Raw genomic sequence first — 20,533 nt, 5'->3', positions numbered from 1 at the left:
GGGCAGCAAAACCGACACTCTTCACGCGCACAGTCACTGAATGCTGATAAATTTGGGAACCCTGTTTTTGATTTTTGGTTTCCCGCTACGTCGCTGAAGGGATTGCAAATCGAGTGCGGCACCCAACTGCCACAATCAGTTAATCAAGCATAGAAAGTCTTTGTGGCTGAATATGCCTTGCTTAGAATCATAGAAGGTTTATGGCACAGAAGGAGGCCACTTGCCCCACCATGTCTGCGCCGGTCGACAAAAGCAACTTTGCCTAATCCCACTCTGCAAATACTTTAATCAGGGCCACCTTTCTAGAATCGACCACCCAGGTCTTTCCTTCGTTTGCTATGCACGCTCTGTGATGCTCCAGTGAGTAATCGTGCTGCCTTGTGTGGTCTCAGGTGCTGGACTATGCAATCGAGGCGGACAACATGATTGACAAGTATGAAACCCTGGCCTCGGACCTGCTGCAGTGGATCGAGCACACCATCATCACGCTGAACGATCGGAAACTGGCAAACTCGCTGAATGGGGTTCAGAATCAGCTTCAGGCATTCAACACATACCGCACCGTGGAAAAACCACCCAAGTGAGTAAGCCTGATTTCCACCCCCTCGCTCACCCGCCCACCCCAATATCAATTAAATATTGATGTGGAGATGCCAGCGTTGGACTGGGGTGAGCACAGTAAGAAGTCTTACAACACCAGGTTAAGTCCAACAGGTTTGTTTTGAATCACTAGCTTTTGGAGCGCAGCTCCTTCCTCAGGTGAGTGAAGAGGTGGGTTCCACAACCACATCTTTAGACAAAGTCAGTGATGCAAGACGATACTTTGAATGCGTGTCTTTGCAGGTAATTAAGTCTTTAAAGGTCCAGGCAGAGAGGGATAATCACAGGTTAAAGAGGTGTGAATTGTCTCAAGCCAGGACATTTGGTAGGATTTCGCCAGCCCAGGCCAGATGGTGGTGGGGGGGTGAATATATGAGACATGAACCCAAGGTCCCGGTTGAGGCCGTACTCGTGTGCGGAACTTGGCTATCAGTTTCTACTCGGCGATTCCGCGTTGTCGTGCGTCCTGACCAATAAAGACTTCATTACGTGCAAAAACTCGCATTCAAAGTACCGTCTTGCATCATTGACTTTGTCTGTATTTGCTGTGTTTGTGGAACCCACCTCATCATTCACCTGAGGAAGGAGCTGCGCTCCGAAAGCTAGTGATTCGAAACAAACCTGTTGGACTTTAACCTGGGGGTTGTAAGACTTCTTACAATTAAATATTGGCAGTGGACCTGTATCTGTAAAAAGTTTGCATCTCAACTGTCCGATTTTAATCATCATAACACTGAAGCGTCCAGAGTGCTTTTTTTAAGTAAAAGAGGAAGAAAGAAAGTTTCTCTGACCTTGGTAACTTGATCACTCTCAAACCGAGCCCCGTGAAGTAGCCAATCAGACCTCATCCCCACAGACAATAGCTTGGCAGTGTCTGTAAAGGCACAACCCATGAACTCTAAAAATTGCGTCCGGCCTTACAGCATATCGACATAGCGTTACTTGGGTTCAGCTCTTACAAGCTGAGCGAACCCAAGATTATTGTTTCCTGCCTGGTGTTCATACATTACTCCTAGTTTTGATATTTCGTGTTGCAGGATTTTGTTTTCTGGTTGAGATTTAATGTTTTCCTCTTGCGCCACACCCCCCGGATACATCTTTGCCAAACCAAGGGAATGGGCAGGTAACCTACTCCGGCAGTGTGACCTACGAATGTTACGGCCATTAGGAAGTTCAGGAGACCACGATGTTAATAGAATCCAAGCCGGTTGGTAAAGTCAAAAACCAAAACACCGAGCTTTTCTTTACTGAGAATTTATTGACTTTGTTCAGCCTTACAGCTCTCCTCTAACACACCCAGTGTCCCAGCTGTCCCCTATTTGTATGTGCTCAAAGTACAAGGGGACGCAGCGGCAGAGTGGTATGTCATTGGACTAGTAATCCAGAGAGCCAGGGTAATGCTCTGGGGACCCGGGTTCGAATCCCACCATGGTAGGTGGAATTTAAACTCAATAAAATATCTGGAATTAAAAGTCTAATGATGACCATGAAATCATTGTCAATATCATGACAACCCATCTGGTTCACTAATGTCCTTCAGGGAAGGAAATCTCGCATACTTGCCTGGCCTACACGTGACTCAAGAACATGAGAACTAGGAGCAGGAGTAGGCCACTGGCCTCTCGAGCCTGCTCCGTCATTCATTAAGATCTTTTTGTGGACTCAGCTCCATTACCCGGCCGCTCACCGTAACCCTTAATTCTTTTACTATTCAAAAATCTATCTTTGCCTTAAAAACATTTAATGTGGTCGTCTCAACTGCTTCACTGGGCAGGGAATTCCATAGATTCGCGACCTTTTGGGGTGAAGAAGTTCCTCCTCAACTCAGTCCTAAATCTGCTCCCCCTTATTTGGAGGCTATGCCCCCTAATTCTGCTTTCACCCGCCAGTGGAAACAACCTGCCCACGTCTATCCTATCTATTCCCTTCATAATTTTATATGTTTCTATCAGATCCCCCTCATTCTTCTAAATTCCAATGAGTACAGTCTCAGGCTACTAGGTCTGTCCTCATAAGCCAACCCTCTCAACTCCGGAATCAACCTAGTGAATCTCTCTGCACCCCCTCCAGTGCCAGTACATCCTTTGTTGAGTAAGGAGACCAAAACTGTCCACAGTGCTCCAGGTGTAGCCTCACCAGCATCGTGTACAGCAAAGTGGTTGACTCTTAAATGCCCTCTGGGATGGGCAGTAAATGCTGGCCTAGCCAGCGACTCCCTCATCCCATGAACAATTTTATTTTTAAAACAACGGCCTTCACCCATGTGTCTGACTATAATTGACATACTATTAACACACAGGACACGTGGGTGACTCTCTATGACTTTTCCCTCATTTTGTGGCCACCTCACGTGAACTCTACACCCACACCAAGAAGGTACCTCAGCAGGCAGCCCCAGGCGATTCGGTGAATTCTGTCCCGGTTTTTTCCTCCAAGAGGTTGATGCCTGCCGTGAATACCTACCTCTTAGGCCTCCAGGAAAGCCCCAGCCAAGAGTAGTCAATCTGAGGGAAGATTAATTGCCTTCAGTTGGCTTTATTGGTATCAGACATCTTGGGGAATAAAAAAAACATCCTTTTTTTTTCTCATTAGGCCCTATTCGTGTCTCCCAGCAGTGTTTCCCACCAGCTGCCCGGTGTGGGCTTTCCCAAGCCACCCTCACTGGCTGTGCGCATTAGCCCCCTACCCCTTGTATTGGGGATGGGTCTGGAACTGCCATCTCGGGCAGCCTCCCGAGTCTACTCCTTCACACGTCTGCAGCTGGAACAGCTCTGTCGGAATGTCTCACCCTTCACATGGATACTGGACATCCCAGCTCAGCACCGTGTTGTTGGGACGGAACCTATTTTCTGGGGCTTGGGAAGAAGTGGGCACTTATCGGCAATGCTTCAACTTCAGGAGGGCGTGTCCAGTGGGCTGTGGTGAATTGACAACCCGTTCTACACTGCCGATTTTCCTTCCCGTTGACTTCAGAGTGTACAACAAGTGGCCAGTTTGATAGCCCCGACCCCTCTTGCAATACGCCATCAGCAAGGCTGAACATGCCTTGCCCAGTTATTACAGTTCTTTTTTACGGTGAAATTGGCATTGCGTGGTGGTGCGGTTGATCCACCTTCTCGTCGCCTCAGCAAATTGCTACCCCAAGTGCTAATAACGGCAGTTAAGTCAGATTCTTGTGATGCTTCCTTTGACAGGTTTACAGAGAAGGGTAATCTGGAAGTGCTGCTTTTCACCATTCAAAGCAAAATGAGAGCGAACAACCAGAAAGTCTACATTCCACGGGAGGGAAAGCTTATCTCTGACATTAACAAGGTGAGGAATCCTGCTTGTGATTTTTACGGTCATTTAAATGTATACAAAATGCATGACGCAGGGCCTGCATGGAATCACTGCTCCAAACGGGTTAAAGGCAAAGAGTAGTTTTCCACCGTTGTTTCATAGAAATCAAAGAATCCTTAAAGTGCAGAAGGAGACTGTTCGGCCCATCGAGTCTGCACCGACCCTCTGAAAGAACGCCCCACAAGACAGTTCTGAAGGACAGTCCTGCTCTCACCATCAGTCTCCCGACTTTTTCTCTTCCTGCTTGCACTTGTGTTGTGGGTCCCAGTTTCGCTGATGTTGCTGTGGCCGTACCTTGAGAAACTGCTCGGCTCCCTTCATCATCGCTTGTGATCAAACCAAAGCTCAGCAGAAGGTTGATACTTTCATACGTGTAATACTTTTCACAGCCGTCAGACGTCCCAAAATTCCTTCACAGTCAATGAAGTACTTTGGAAATGCAGCCGCTGTTAAGAAAGACGGCCAATTTGCCCAATTTGATAATGACCAGGGGCACCTGTTTTTGGTTTTGGCAGCACGGTAGCATTGTGGATAGCACAATTGCTTCACAGCTCCAGGGTCCCAGGTTCAATTCCGGCTTGGGTCACTGTCTGTGTGGAGTCTGCACATCCTCCCCGTGTGTGCGTGGGTTTCCTCTGGGTGCTCCGGTTTCCCCCCACAGTCCAAAAATGTGCAGGTTAGGTGGATTGGCCATGATAAATTGCCATTAGTGTCCAAAATTGCCCTTAGTGTTGGGTGGGGTTACTGGGTTATGGGGATAGGGTGGCGGTGTTGACCTTGGGTAGGGTGCTCTTTCCAAGAGCCGGTGCAGACTCGATGGGCCGAATGGCCTCCTTCTGCACTGTAAATTCTATGATGATCTATGATATAAAATACTGCGAATGCCGGAAATCTGAACTCAGCCAGTCTGGCAGCATCTGTGCAGAGAGAAGCAAAGTTAACGGCCCGAATTCTCTGGCCGTTCGCCGGCAGCGGGACCCTCTGCGCCCGCTGGAAGCACCCCCCCCCCCCCCCCCCCCCCCCCGTGGGTTTCCTGGCGGGGCAGGGTGGCTTCAGTGGGAAATCCCATTGACAGCGGCGAGGTCAGAGAATCCCGCTACTGAGCAAGATGCGCTGGGAGGCCCGAGAATCCCGCCCAACGTTTCGGATCCGTGTGACTCTCCTTCAGAGTTTTTGGTGATGCTGGTTTGAGGGGTTACGCACTCATCCAGGCCTTTAGTGGAAAGCCACCCTGCTCCTCTTCGAAAAGGGTGGCAGTTTTTTACCCATTCCAGGACAGCCGGAGCCTTGTTTAACCTCTCACCCCGTGCCTGATCTGTCGTAGGCAAAGGTATCTGCAAAACGATTGGATGCTGCTAAATAAAAATGAACCCCGAATAAGCTGTCTGGCTAGTGGGATAAGGGGGCAAATTTAAAATAGGCGCCATCCAGCGGTTACGCTGCGCCCGATAAGCAGCTCGCCGCGGCGTAGCGTGGCCGATAAAAGCCGGGAGACCCCGCTCCCAGGATCTACCCGACTCACAACGCCTCGCCAGATCTAACGCAATCTCGAGAGACGTTGCATTGTGAATACTGCCCATTGTGGGCGGGAGCACGTTTCGGCAAAGCTGCATATTAGAGAGAGGGAGGTAGTCTCGCTTTCGTGTGCAAATTCCCGAGGTGCCCGTGGCGTTGGGATCTAGCCCCTTCGCTCGCAGGCCTCGGGTGAGCGCTGTTGAGCACTGGTCCCCACAAACGGGGTCCAGACAGAACCGCACTTGTGGGGGTCACCCCGGGATTCAGAGGCTCCCAGGTACAAGCCCTTTGGGCAGGGTGCTACCCTGGCACTACTGATGCCACCTGTGGACCCGGGCATTGCCTGCCCAGCACCCTGGCAATCCTACCAGGGTGCCAGCCTGGCACTGCCAAGGGTCCCAGGTGTCACTGGCAACTGGTAGGGGCACTGCCAAGGTGCCAGGTTGGCATTTACTGTGTGCTGCCGATCGGGCCCGGGGTGCCCTGTGCGGGTGTTGGGGCGATATAAAAATGGTGTCTCGATCTCTCGCTACACTGCTGGGAGCTCTGGGGAGTGGAGCTACTCGGTGTAGAAAACGGGGCTGTATATGGCCTCGGCCGCATGTTCCCCGCTGAGGCCCTTTATTTATCGAGAGTGGCCTTGTATCGTCATGTTTCTCGGCACTGTGAGCGCCGGGAAACACGCGGCTAAAAGCGTTCACTATGGAAATTTGTTCCCATTTAGTTGAGTTCCGCCCAATGAGAGACAGCTATGTGTCTATCTCAGAGTGACAACTGTGTGTCTATCTCAGAGTAACAACTGTGCGTCTATCTCAGAGTGACAACTGTGCGTCTATCTCAGAGTGACAACCGTGCGTCTATCTCAGAGTGACAACTGTGCGTCCATCTGAGTGACAACTGTGCGTCTATCGCAGAGTGACAACTGTGCGTCTATCTCAGAGTGACAACTGTGCGTCTATCTCAGAGTGACAACTGTGCGTCTACCTGAGTGACAACTGTGCGTCTATCTCAGAGTGACAACTGCGCGTCTATCTCAGAGTGACAACTGTGCGTCTATCTCAGAGTGACGACCATGCGTCTATCTCAGAGTGACAACTGTGTGTCTATCTCAGAGTGACGACCATGCGTCTATCTCAGAGTGACAACCGTGCGTATATCTCAGAGGGACAACTGTGCGTCTATCTCAGAGTGACAACTGTGCGTCTATCTCAGAGTGACAACTGTGCGTCTACCTGAGTGACAACTGCGCGTCTATCTCAGAGTGACGACCATGCGTCTATCTCAGAGTGACAACTGTGTGTCTATCTCAGAGTGACGACCATGCGTCTATCTCAGAGTGACAACCGTGCGTATATCTCAGAGTGACAACTGTGCGTCTATCTCAGAGTGACAACTGCGCGTCTATCCCAGAGTGACAACTGTGCGTCTATCTCAGAGTGACAACCGTGCGTCTATCTCAGAGTGACAACTGTGCGTCTATCTCAGAGTGACGACCGTGCGTCTATCTCAGAGTGACAACTGCGCGTCTATCTCAGAGTGACAACTGCATGTCTATCTCAGAGTGACAACTGCGCGTCTATCCCAGAGTGACAACTGTGCGTCTATCTCAGAGTGACAACCGTGCGTCTATCTCAGAGTGACAACTGCGCGTCTATCTCAGAGTGACAACTGTGCGTCTATCGCAGAGTGACAACTGTGCGTCCATCTGAGTGACAACTGTGCGTCTATCTCAGAGTGACAACCATGCGTCTATCTCAGAGTGACGACCGTGCGTCTATCTCAGAGTGACAACTGTGCGTCTATCTCAGAGTGACAACTGCGCGTCTATCTCAGAGTGACAACTGTGCGTCTATCTCAGAGTGACAACTGTGCGTCTATCTCAGAGTGACAACCATGCGTCTATCTCAGAGTGACAACTGTGCGTCTATCTCAGAGTGACAACTGCACGTCTATCTCAGAGTGACAACTGTGCGTCTATCTCAGAGTGACAACTGCACGTCTATCTCAGAGTGACAACTGTGCGTCTATCTCAGAGTGACAACTGCACGTCTATCTCAGAGTGACAACTGTGCGTCTATCTCAGAGTGACAACTGCGCGTCTATCTCAGAGTGACAACCGTGCGTCTATCCCAGAGTGACAACCGTGCGTCTATCCCAGAGTGACAACTGTGCGTCTATCTCAGAGTGACAACCGTGCGTCTATCCCAGAGTGACAACTGTGCGTCTATCTCAGAGTGACAACTGTGCGTCTATCTCAGAGTGACAACCATGCGTCTATCTCAGAGTGACAACTGCGCGTCTATCTCAGAGTGACAACCGTGCGTCTATCCCAGAGTGACAACTGTGCGTCTATCTCAGAGTGACAACCGTGCGTCTATCTCAGAGTGACAACTGTGTGTCTATCTCAGAGTGACGACCGTGCGTCTATCTCAGAGTGACAACCGTGCGTCCATCTGAGTGACAACTGTGCGTCTATCTCAGAGTGACAACTGTGCGTCTATCTCAGAGTGACAACTGCGCGTCTATCTCAGAGTGACAACTGCGCGTCTATCTCAGAGGGACAACTGTGCGTCTATCTCAGAGTGACAACTGTGCGTCTATCTCAGAGTGACAACTGCGCGTCTATCTCAGAGTGACAACTGTGCGTCTATCTCAGAGTGACAACTGCGCGTCTATCTCAGAGTGACAACTGTGCGTCTATCTCAGAGTGACAACTGTGCGTCTATCTCAGAGTGACAACTGTGCGTCTATCTCAGAGTGACAACTGTGCGTCTATCTCAGAGTGACAACTGTGCGTCTATCTGAGTGACAACTGCGCGTCTATCTCAGAGTGACAACTGTGCGTCTATCTGAGTGACAACTGTGCGTCTATCTCAGAGTGACAACTGCGCATCTATCCCAGAGTGACAACTGTGCGTCTATCTCAGAGTGACAACCGTGCGTCTATCTCAGAGTGACAACTGTGCGTCTATCTCAGAGTGACAACTGTGTGTCTATCTCAGAGTGACGACCATGCGTCTATCTCAGAGTGACAACCGTGCGTATATCTCAGAGTGACAACCATGCGTCTATCTCAGAGTGACAACCGTGCGTCTATCTGAGTGACAACTGTGCGTCTATCTCAGAGTAACAACTGTGCGTCTATCTCAGAGTGACAACCGTGCGTCTATCTCAGAGTGACAACTGTGCGTCCATCTGAGTGACAACTGTGCGTCTATCGCAGAGTGACAACTGCGCGTCTATCTCAGAGTGACAACCGTGCGTCTATCTCAGAGTGACAACTGTGCGTCCATCTGAGTGACAACTGTGCGTCTATCTCAGAGTGACAACCGTGCGTCTATCTCAGAGTGACAACTGTGCGTCCATCTGAGTGACAACTGTGCGTCTATCGCAGAGTGACAACTGTGCGTCTATCTCAGAGTGACAACCGTGCGTCTATCTGAGTGACAACTGTGCGTCTATCTCAGAGTAACAACTGTGCGTCTATCTCAGAGTGACAACCGTGCGTCTATCTCAGAGTGACAACTGTGCGTCTATCTGAGTGACAACTGTGCGTCTATCTCAGAGTGACAACTGCGCGTCTATCTCAGAGTGACAACTGCGCGTCTATCCCAGAGTGACAACTGTGCGTCTATCTCAGAGTGACGACCGTGCGTCTATCTCAGAGTGACAACTGTGCGTCTATCTCAGAGTGACGACCATGCGTCTATCGCAGAGTGACAACCATGCGTCTATCTCAGAGTGACAACTGTGCGTCTATCTCAGAGTGACAACTGTGCGTCTATCTCAGAGGGACAACTGTGCGTCTATCTCAGAGTGACGACCATGCGTCTATCGCAGAGTGACAACCATGCGTCTATCTCAGAGTGACAACTGTGCGTCTATCTCAGAGGGACAACTGTGCGTCTATCTCAGAGGGACAACTGTGCGTCTATCTCAGAGTGACAACTGCGTGTCTATCTCAGAGTGACAACCATGCGTCTATCTCAGAGTGACAACTGCGCGTCTATCTCAGAGTGACAACTGCGCGTCTCTCTCACAGTGACTCTCCGTTTAATGCTGTTTTGGTTTCTCATAATAAGCATTCCAAAGCCCCTTTCACAGCTTCCAGTGGGTGACCATGACAACTCTCAGTGATTGTTGTAAAAACCCACCTGGCTCACTAACGCCGTTTAGGGAAGGAAATCTGTCATCCTTACTTGGTCTGGGGTTAGACCTGCCCTGCTGTCCAATGCGAGATCGACTAGCTCAGAACCGATCAGGAATGGAAACTCCCCAGTGCTTTTGTTTAGTTTTATTGCCATGTGAGTTGGTGCCTTTACCTATTTGGAGTTCAGATACTTTAATGTTTGGCTAGACATGAAAATAAATGCTTACACCGCACGGGTTACAATGTCTTTTATGTCCTGTTTCCCTCACACCCAGGCCTGGGAGAGACTAGAGAAAGCGGAGCACGAGCGGGAGCTGGCCTTGCGAACCGAACTCATTCGACAGGAGAAACTCGAGCAGCTTGCTCACCGGTTCGATCGCAAAGCAGCCATGAGAGAGACCTGGCTGAGTGAGAATCAGCGCCTTGTTTCCCAGGCAAGTAGGGGGTGGATGCATTCCAAAGCCTGTAACTTTACACCAGCGCAGGGGAAGTGTTCCAGCAACAGGTGGGGCATTGTGTGCTACATGACCTCCACATTCAGGCATTGAGGCCAAGAACAATACCAGAATTTGTTGGGTCAAAGAAACACTTGGCCAGACAAATCTCTGCTTTTGACTGATCTCTGTCCCAGCTTCTGCCTTCTCATCTTGGCTTGTAACTTTGTTAAAACATCCGTCAAGTTGGTCCTGTTATACTATCTGATTCAGTATCCTTCCCGAGTCATTTTTTCTGTGCTTTGATTGAGAAATTCTGTGCGGCTTCCCGCCGTACTCTGTAACACCCAACTTGCGCCTCCTTGGATCACAGTAAATAATTTGCCTGATCAAATTTGGCAAATGCCGCCCCCCCCCGTAATCTGGGTAAACCTTCAACGAGATCAGTCACCCCCATGGATTACTTCCCCGAAAAATAAACAAGAGTCCTTAACCTTTCCTGTGAACTTTAAATTCCTGATACCCAGAGTTGTTGCGGCGAATTGTCCATGTTCCTCCCCCCCCCCCTCGAGGGGAGTAAAATCCTGGCTGCGACGTTTACACCGCAATTAGCCTCTGCCCAGCGGAGGAGCTCACTCCCGAATTCCACACACAATGACGCCACATGCATCGCTGATAAGAAGGACCCCCCCCCCCGCGCAAAAAAAAAGAAAATCCAAAATAGAAACTTGAGTACACGGGCGCCTCCGTCAGCATTTGAAAGCGATAACATGAATTGAACGGGGCTCACCGCTGGTTCCGATTCACTCACTGTTTTGTTTATATGAGACATCCGTACTACATTGCGGCATGGTATCGCAAGCAAAGTACTTCCTCTATTCTTCTTTAAATATTATGACTTACAATCAGCAGCTGTTTAGTAGGAGACTGCACATTAGCTGGCAGCACTTAAGAGAGTTGTTACTAAAGAGAGGAGCTCTGGCTGTGACCTGACACTTCTAGTTACACAGATCCTACAGATCTTCTCAACACGGCGCTGGTGGGTAAATCAGTTCCCACCAATATCCATAGAGGGCAGGAATTTCTGTGGGTCTCTTGGCATCAAAGAACAATACAGCACAGGAACAGGCCCTCCTCCAAGCCTGTACCGGTCATGATACCAACCTTTGCCAAAACCCTCAGCACTTTCCAGTGCCGTATCCCTCTATACCCATCCTATCCATGTGTTTGCATCAGGGGGAGGTATGTTGATGTTTCGGGTGCCATCCCTTGGTCAGAACAGGCCGCTGTTGGGCGACTCTGCACCTTTTGAGTCTTGCTGAAAAAGAAAAGCATGCTGTCGAAACTTTTCATCCGGACAGGTGCAGGAACGCCAAATTTCAAAGGGAGCAATAATTTAATTGGCACATAAATTGTTGATCCCTTTGAAATTTGGCATTCTTGCATTTGTCCTCATAAGTGCAAGCTGAAAAACTTCAACAGGATGGCTCAATATTTTGGTTTAAATTGATGTTTTTTTTCTCCTTTACGTTTTAAGGACAATTTTGGAATTGACCTGGCTGCGGTGGAGGCTGCCACGAGAAAGCACGAGGCCATCGAGACAGATATCAATGCCTACAATGAGCGCGTGCAGGCAGTGGTGGCTGTGGCCAAGGAGCTGGAGGCTGAGCGCTACTACGACATCAAACGCATCACGGTCAGGAAGGACAATGTCATCAGGCTGTGGGATTACCTGCGGGAGCTGCTCCACGCACGCCGTGAGCGGCTCATGAGGAACCTTGAGCTACAGAAGATGTTTCAGGAAATGCTGCACATCGTGGACTGGATGGAAGATATGAAGGTTGGTGGCGTCACACAGCTCTCGTTTTCTTTACTGCGCACTTCACGCGAGAGGACCTCCATAGTCGAGTCTGCTTTGCTGCAGGTTAGCGCACATCGCCACGGTCTCCGGCCACAGTAGGCTGCTCTCCCCTTTTGAGAGAGAGAGCGCTGGCTGGTGGTGATTTAACCTGAGCGTCACCACACCTCAAGCGAGGGGGCTAGGTGGAGGAGGTGGTGTCCTCAGCCGGTACGGGAATTGAACCCAAGTTGTTGCCGTTGCTCAGCATCACCCGCCAGCTCTGAGCTAACCGCCACGCCTCCCAGCCCCCCGGAGTTCATAGAATAGAATCATAGAATCCCTACAGTGCAGAAGGAGGCCATCGGCCCATCGGGTTTACACCGACCCTCTGAAAGAACACCCGAACCTCAACCCCACTCCCCGCAGTATCCCCGTAACCTACGGATCAATTTTAGCATGGCCAATCCACCTAACCTTTGGACTGTGGGAGGAAACCGGAGCACCCGGAGGAAACCGACACAGTCACGGGGAGAACGTGCAGACTCCGCACAGACAGTCACCCAAGGTCGGAATTGAACCCAGGTCCCTGGCGCTGTGAGACAGTGCTAACCACTGTGCCGCCAGATGAGAAGTGGAGGGAGACCGATATCCAGTCATTTGGGCATCGGTTATCATGCTGCTTATGCTACTGGGCTAATCATTAGGGACATGGGTTCAAATCCTACCACAGCAACTGGGGAATTTTTAAGTTCAATGAAATAAACTGGGAATAGAAGGCGAGGATAGGTAATGAAGACTGTGGAACTACTGGTTTGTTGTTTAAAAAAAAAAACATCTGGCTTGTTAAGGTCCTTCAGGGAAGGAAATCTGCCATCTGTACCTAGTCTGATCTATATGTGACTCGAAACCCATGGCAACGTGGCTGACCTTTAGCTGCCATCTGAAATGGCCCAAAAGGCCTCTCATTGTATTCTCGAGGACAACGAGGGTGGGCAGTAAAACACCGGCCTTTCCAGCAGTGCCCAAAGGAGGAGAAGTGCAATGTGCTCTGTCTCTCCCTCTGTCTCACTCCCTCTCCCTTTCCGCCTCGCTCCCTCTCCCTCTCTCCGCCCTGGAGAAAAGTCTCTGGCTATCCACTCTATCCATGCCTCTCATCACCTTGTACACCTCTATCAAGTCACCTCTCTTCCTTCTTCGCTCCAGTGAGAAAAGCCCTGGCTCCCTCAACTTTTCTTCATAAGACATGCCCTCCAGTCCAGGCAGCATCCTGGTAAATCTCCTCTGCACCCTCTCCAAAGCATCCACATCCTTCCGATAATGAGGTGACCAGAACTGGACACAATATTCCAAGTGTGGTCTAACCAGGGTTTTATAAAGCTGCAGCAAAACTGCGGCTCTGAAACTCAGCCCCCCTGTTAATGAAAGCCAACACACCATACGCCTTCTTCACAACCCTATCAACCTGGATGGCAACTTAGAGGGATCTATGTACGTGGACCCCAAGATCCCTCTTCCCCCAGATATGCTGATGGCCGAATTGGTTCAGTCTATTGGTGTCCTCGTGCATCAGTCGCTGAAAGTAAGCGCGCAGGTACAGCAGGCAGTAAAGAAGGTAAATGTTGGCCTTCATAATGAGAGGATTTGAGTTTAGGAATAGGGGTGTTTTTCTGCAATTATACAGGGCTTTGGTGAGGCCACACCTGGAGTATTGTGTGCAGTTTTGGTGTCCTTATCTGAGGAAGGATGTTCTTGCTATGGAGGGAGTGCAGCAAAGGTTGATTCTTGGGATGGCGGGACTGTCTTTTCTCTCTTTTTCTCTCTCTCTCCATTTTTTTCTCTCTTCCTCGCTCTCTCTCTCTCTCTCCCTCTGCCTCCATCACTCTTTATCTCTGTCACACTCCCTCTCTCTCTTTTTCTCTCTCTCTGTCTCTCTTTCTCTCTCTCCCTCCCTCTGACTCGCTCCCTCTCCTCCCTCTCTCTCGCTCCCTCTCTCTCTATCTCTCCCTCTCTCCCCCCCCTCTTTCTCTCTCCCCCCTCTATCTCTCTCCCTCTCTCTCTGTCTCGCTCCCTCTCTCTCTGTCTCGCTGTCTCTCTCTCTCTGTCTCTCTCTCTCTCTCTATCTCTCCCCCCCTTCTCTCTCCCTCTCTCTGTCTCGCTCCCTCTCTCTCTCTGTCTCACTCCCTCTCTCTCTCTCCGTGTCTCTCTCTGTGTCTGTCTCCCTCTCTCTCTATCTCTCTATCTCTCCATCTCTCCCTCTCTCCTGCTCTCTCTCTTTCCCTCTATCGCTCCCCCCTCTATCTCTCACTCTCGCTCTCTCTCTTGCTCTCTCTCTGTCTCGTTCCCTCTCTCTCCGTCTCTCTCTCTGTCTCGCTCCCTCTTTTTCTGTCTCGCTCCCTCTCTCCGTCTCTCTCTCTGTCTCTCTCTCTATCTCTCCCTCTCTCTCTCCCTCTCTATCGCTCCCCCCTCTATCTCTCTCTTCTCCCTCGCTCTCTGTCTCGCTCCCTCTGTCTCTGTCTTGTTCCCTCTCTCTCTCTGTCTCTGTCTCTCTCTGTCTCTCTTTCTCTCTCTGTCTCGTTCCCTCTCTCTGTCTCTCTCTCTCTGTCTCGCTCCCTCTCTTTCTCCATCTCTCTGTCTCTCTCTCTCTCTCTATATCTCTCTCTGTCTATCTCTCCCCCCTGTCAACCAAAGTTGCACTCAGAGAGCACAGGAGATCTAATAGAAACTTACAAGATAATGAATGGCTTAGATAGGGTGGACGTTGGGAAGTTGTTTCCATTAACAGGGGAGACTAGGACCCGGGGGCACAGCCTTAGAATAAAAGGGAGTCACTTTAGAACAGAGATGAGAAATTTCTTCAGCCAGAGAGTGGTGGGTCTGTGGAATTCATTGCCACAGAGGGCGGTGGAGGCCGGGACGTTGAGTGTCTTTAAGACAGAAGTTGATAAATTCTTGATTTCTCGAGGAATTAAGGGCTATGGAGAGAGAGCGGGTAAATGGAGTTGAAATCAGCCATGATTGAATGGTGGAGTGGACTCGATGGGCCGAATGGCCTTACTTCCACTCCTATGTCTTATGCTCTTATAGTATAAAACTGGTCCCCATCTATATTTTCCCTGCCCAGACTGCACAAGTTGAATTCTGCACATGGTTGGACATCATGGCTGGATTCTCCGCCGGTGGGATGCTCCGTTTTGCCGGCAGCCCGGGGGTTTCCCGACGGTGTGGGGCTGCCCCACAACGGGAAACCCCATTCACCGGCCGGTGTAACAGAGCATCCCGCTGGCGAGGTGAAATAGAAGTGTGGCGCATCGAGGCAGAGAATCCAGCCCCATATTCATGGATTCTGCCTTTGCAAAAGTAGGCTGTGCGTGTGTGCGAAAACCATGTTGACTGTCTAACACTGAGGTGATGTACAGATGGTTACAGCTCTGTCTGGTAGTGATCGAGATGCAAGTAGTTTGAGGCGATAAATTGGAGTTTATCAAGCTCATGAATTCTTCCAATCTCTGCCACTTCCTGACTGACGCCAGTAACATTGAGATTTGATACATAATAAATGGATTTTCATGTAATGTTTGGGCACCAACACACTTGGATGTGCCTACACTTCTTTCTGTCGGTACTTGTAAGGCTGTTGAAGTGCTCGTGTTGTCAGTACCGTGTTTGGAAATAACACAGCTGCAGGATGTTAGTAATGGTTACTCGCCTCACAACAATGATGCACCTGAATGTTTCTTTCAGAGTCGCCTGCAGTCACAAGACTACGGCAAACACCTGCACGGTGTTGAGGACCTGCTTCAGACTCACACGCTGGTGGAGGCCGATATCGCAGTCCAGGCGGAACGGGTTAAAACAGTCAACATGGGTGCTCAGAAATTCATCACCACTGAGGAAGGTAAGGCCAAAGTGTGCTTAGCATCTCGCGCCCCTCGGAAGTAGCACCATTTGCTTAGTGGGGTTAAAGTGGAACTATTTAATAATACTCTTGGCCGTGTAATTTTATTTCTATTCCTGTGAGGAGCCCAAAGCTAGCAGCAACCCAAACTGACACAATTAAAGTAGCAGTATGGGTATTTCCTGCTATAGTCTTGGGTGCTTCACTCCGTATATCAGCTGTTCGTAAGGTATAGGAGCAGAATTGGGCCATTTGGCCCATCGAGTCCGCTCCGCCATTCGATCATGGCGGATCTCATCCTGGCCTTAACTCCACCGTCCTGTCCGTTTTCCGTAACCCTTCACCCCGTCACCAATTAAAAATCTGTCTCACTGCTCCTTAACTTTACTCATTGGCCCAGCATCCGCCGCACTCTGTTCCCAAGAGTGAATCTCGAAGACATTGGTGGAATTCTCAGCATAATCTTGGTCAGCAGTACTGACTTAGTGACAGTGTTACAGCTGCATCAGTGTCTGTATAACTGAAATAGATGGGCCACACACAGTCTACAAGTCTCCTCTGCTACCACCCACCATTTTGGTGGTTGTAAGATCTACTTTTTTTTTTCATTTTTAAAAAGAATTTCCAATTAAGGGACAATTTAGCGTGGCCAACCCACCTACCCTGGGCTTTGGGGGTGAGAACCACGCAGATATGGGGAGAATGTGCAAGCTCCACACGGATAGTGACCCCGGGGCCGGGATCGAACCCGGGTCCTCGGCGCCGTGAGGCAGCAGTGTTGACCACCGTGCCGCCCCACCAGCCATGATCATATTGAATGGCGGAGCAGGCTCAAGGGGCCGAATGGCCTACTCCTTCTTACATTCTCGTCCTCATAGTCGGAACGGCACTGCCACTAATTGTTCATTGGGGAAACTGTAGGTGGAGCGCCACGAGTGGGAAAACGGGTCATTCACATTTCTCTTCTTAAATAAAGCTCATGATCTTTATTATTATTGTCACAAGTAGGCTTACATTAACACTGCAACGAAGTTAAATGGCATTTGTAGTAGTAACACTCTGCTTTCCCACTAGGTTACAAACCGTGCGACCCTCAGATCGTCCAAGACCGCGTCACACACCTGGATCTCAGTTATCAGGAGCTGTGCAAGCTTTCAGCGGAACGTCGCGCGAAGCTCGAGGAGTCCCGGCGCCTTTGGAAGTTCTTCTGGGAGATGGGCGAAGAGGAGTCCTGGATCCGGGAGAAGGAGCAGATCATGTCGTCGGAAGACTACGGAAAGGATCTGACCAGCGTCATGCTGCTGATCAGCAAGCACAATTCCTTCAAGGATGAGATGAGCGGCCGCAGTGGCCCCCTGCAGCAGACAATAAGGGAGGGAGAAGGCCTCATCGAAGAGGGGCACTTTGGAGCCAGTGAAGTCGCGGAGAAAATTGAGGATATTCGTGGTCTGTGGGCGCACCTGGAAGAGTTGGCAGCCCTGCGGGAGCAGAGGCTGAATGAGATCTCCAACCTGTACCAATTCCAGGCCGACGCCAACGACATTGATGCTTGGATTCTGGACACGCTGCGCCTCGCGAGCAGCAGTGACGTGGGGCACGATGAGTACTCCACGCAGACGCTGGCCAAAAAGCACAAGGACATGGAGGAGGAAATCCACAATCACAGGCCTACCATCGACGCCTTGCACGAGCAAGCCCGAAGCTTGCCGACCAACTTTGCCCAGTCTCCGGAGGCGGATGGCAGGCTGCCTGACATTGAGCAGAGGTACGCAGAGCTGGCAGACCTGGCCCAGCAGCGGAGGCAGACCCTGCAGGACGCACTGGCGCTTTACAAGATGTTCAGTGAAGCGGACGCCTGCACGCTCTGGATTGACGAAAAGGAGCAGTGGCTGAACACCATGGAGATCCCCGAGAAACTCGAGGACTTGGAGGTAGTTCAGCACAGGTACGGCAGTAAATCTATCTTTAAAGCTAAGTTAATAAATTCAATGGCTTTATTCACCTGACTCGTGTTTTATACGCGTTCAAACATAGACTAATCTCCGAGTTAAATATCTTCCATTCTTGCTGCTCACTGTTTCAGTGATAATTTGAAATGATTAACCTCTTCATCAGTGACAGCCCAGTTATTTTGCCTGTTGCCTCACTCTGAATCCCATGTCATTATAAATGTTTCTATCAAATCCCATCCTGGCCTGCTGTGCTCCAATGGAAATAGTCTGTTGGGCCGTTTTGCTGCGGAAGGGACAATAACACCCGCGGGACCATCAAGTGAAGTTTCAGTACGATAACGCTGGGGAATGCGAGGCTATAGGAGGAAATTTGGGACAAGTTGAGGAAAAAACTGGAGCCGAGATGGCGAAAGCGAGATTTAATTTGTAGAAGGCCAGAGCAGTCTCTTCCCGCGACATCCTGACCAGTGTTTACCCAACACCACTGCAGGGAGAGGTAGTGGCGCACTGGTATTGTCGCTGGACTAATAATCCAGAGACCCGTGGTAATGCTCAGGGACCCAGGTTTCAGTCCACCACGGCAGGTGCAGCTCCTGCATCGCCTTCCTCTGCTGACAGAACTCTCCCCTGATAAAGACCATCAACTGTTCCATCTGGGGCCTTCCTCATTGCACTGATCCTTCCTTTTCCGCCATCTTGGTTTACAATAGCTGATGCGCCACAGGTCTCTTCCAACTCCTTGGCCAGGTCTCTCACCTTCTTCGACCGGGTTTGGTAACCAGCAGACATAGCACTACCCGGGGGGAACTTCTCCGACCTTCAACTAGACTTTTCTGTCGAAGATACACTCGATTTCGAGTAAAGAGCTCTTTTCTGCGCCTTCAAGCGATAGCTGCCTTGTGTGCGCGACCACTCACACCATGGCCGCCATCGGAAGTTGTACTCTCTTACTCTCGCCCTCCTTCTCTTGGTCTCCCTCTCTAACTCCTCCCACAGTCCAAAGATGTGCAGGTTAGGTGAATTGGCCAATGATAAATTGCCCTTAATGTCCAAAATTGCCCTTGGTGTTGGGTGGAGGTGTTGAGTTTGGGTAGGGTGCTCTTTCCAGGAGCCGGTGCAGACTCAAAGGGCCGAATGGCCTCCTTCTGCACTGTAAATTCAATGATAATCTATGATTAATCTAGGACAAAGGTTTGGCACAACATCGTGGGCCGAAGGGCCTGTTCTGTGCTGTATTTTCTATGTTCTATGTTCTATGTTCTAACTCTCGTGCTCCCTTTCTCGCTCTTGCGCTCCCGCCTTGCTCCCGTGTTCGCTCTTGGGGTATCTCTCGTGCTCTTGCTCTCACGCTCTCTCTCGCTCTCGTGCTCTCCCTCGCTCTCTCTCTTGGTCTCTCTCTTGCTCTCTCTCGTGCTCTCTCTTGCTCTCTCTCGTGCTCCCTCTTGCTCGCTCTCATGCTCTCGTGCTCTCTCTCACGCTCTTGTGCTCTCTCTCGTTCTCGTGCTCGCTCTCGTGCTCTCTCTCTCGCTCTCGTGCTCTCTCTCTCGCTCTCATCCTCTCTCTCTCGCTCTCATCCTCTCTCACGTTCTCTCTCGCTCTCATGCCCACTCGCTCTCATGCTCTCTCACGTTCTCTCTCGCTCTCGTGCTCTCTCTCGCTATCATGCTCTCGCTAGTTTAGCACACTAGGCTAAATCGCTGGCTTTTAAAGCAGACCAAGGCAGGCCAGCAGCACGGTTCAATTCCCGTAACAGTCTCCCCGAACAGGCGCCGGAATGTGGCGACGAGGGGCTTTTCACAGTAACTTCATTTGAAGCCTACTTGTGACAATAAGCGATTTTCATTTCATTTCATTTCATGCTCTCTCTCTCTCTCATGCTCTCACACGTTCTCTCGCTCTCGTGCTGTCCCTCGCTCTCATGCTCTCTCTCGCTCTCATGCTCTCTTTCACTCATGTTCTCTCTCGCTCTCGTGCTCTCTTTCACTCTCATGCTCTCTCGCTCTCGTGCTCTCTCTCGCTCTCATGCTGTCTCGTGTTCTCTCTCGCTCTTGTGCTTTGTCATTCTCATTCTCTCTCGTGCTCTCTCTCGCTCTCACTCTCCACTTTTTAGATGCTCCTCAAAACCCACCCCTTTTGGGTGAGCAAAGTCCACCTGTCACAATATAGACAGTGTTATGACAGTAAAAGCATGATACCACTAGATCTGTAAGTTATCCTTCTCCTAAGCGACTGTGTGAGTTGAATTAACTTGCATGATCTTGAATACATTTTGCTTTAATGCTAGGTTCGAAACACTGGAGCCAGAGATGAACAGCCAGTCCTCCCGAATTGCAGCAGTCAACCAAGTTGCCAGTCAGTTACTAAGCAGCGAACACCGCAACAAAGGTGAAGTGACCGGGATGAAAGACCAGCTGAATAGCAGGTTAGACACGAAACAGTGATGCAGATACTGCTCATCTTTCAACAGCCTGGCTGAGGACGGTGGACATCCCCACTGGAAACAAACCAACAAGTTACCTGTCAATTTTAATATGAATAGACACAAGTTATTTATGTACTGCCTTTGCCACAGGTCCTGTTATTTTCCTGGTTATTGGCTGAAATCTTCATCTGTTATTTTAACGTAGCCGCCAATTAACTGCGTGCCGGTATACCTCTCCTGCCCTCCTCCTCTTGTTATGCGCTGCTTTTAAACCTTCACTTGACACACAGATTTTAGGAAAATGCCTCGGCGAAGTTATTGTGGCAGTGGGATACTCAAGAGCTTTAGGACTGTGTCAGTATTTACATGGGGGTCACTGGGAGTGT

At 50.1% G+C, this 20,533-nt stretch overlaps 1 protein-coding gene across 4 annotated transcripts in view; it reads left to right on the top strand.

The window, feature by feature from the left end:
- The window catches only part of sptbn2 (spectrin, beta, non-erythrocytic 2), a 347,367-nt gene that overhangs the window by 266,522 nt on the left and 60,312 nt on the right, over positions 1 to 20,533 (top strand). For all 4 annotated transcript variants that reach the window (XM_072489368.1, XM_072489370.1, XM_072489367.1 and 1 more), the window contains 7 exons: positions 393 to 580; positions 3,795 to 3,912; positions 9,880 to 10,038; positions 11,576 to 11,878; positions 15,620 to 15,773; positions 16,848 to 17,718; positions 20,010 to 20,147. In XM_072489368.1, the coding sequence (XP_072345469.1) occupies positions 393 to 580; positions 3,795 to 3,912; positions 9,880 to 10,038; positions 11,576 to 11,878; positions 15,620 to 15,773; positions 16,848 to 17,718; positions 20,010 to 20,147 (1,931 nt within the window). The remainder of the gene's footprint in view (positions 1 to 392; positions 581 to 3,794; positions 3,913 to 9,879; positions 10,039 to 11,575; positions 11,879 to 15,619; positions 15,774 to 16,847; positions 17,719 to 20,009; positions 20,148 to 20,533) is intronic.

This window comes from Scyliorhinus torazame, chromosome 24 (genome assembly GCF_047496885.1).
Source record: "Scyliorhinus torazame isolate Kashiwa2021f chromosome 24, sScyTor2.1, whole genome shotgun sequence".
NCBI lineage: Eukaryota > Metazoa > Chordata > Chondrichthyes > Carcharhiniformes > Scyliorhinidae > Scyliorhinus > Scyliorhinus torazame.
Note: the sequence above shows the minus strand (reverse complement) of the source record. Positions and strands in the feature narration are given on the sequence as shown.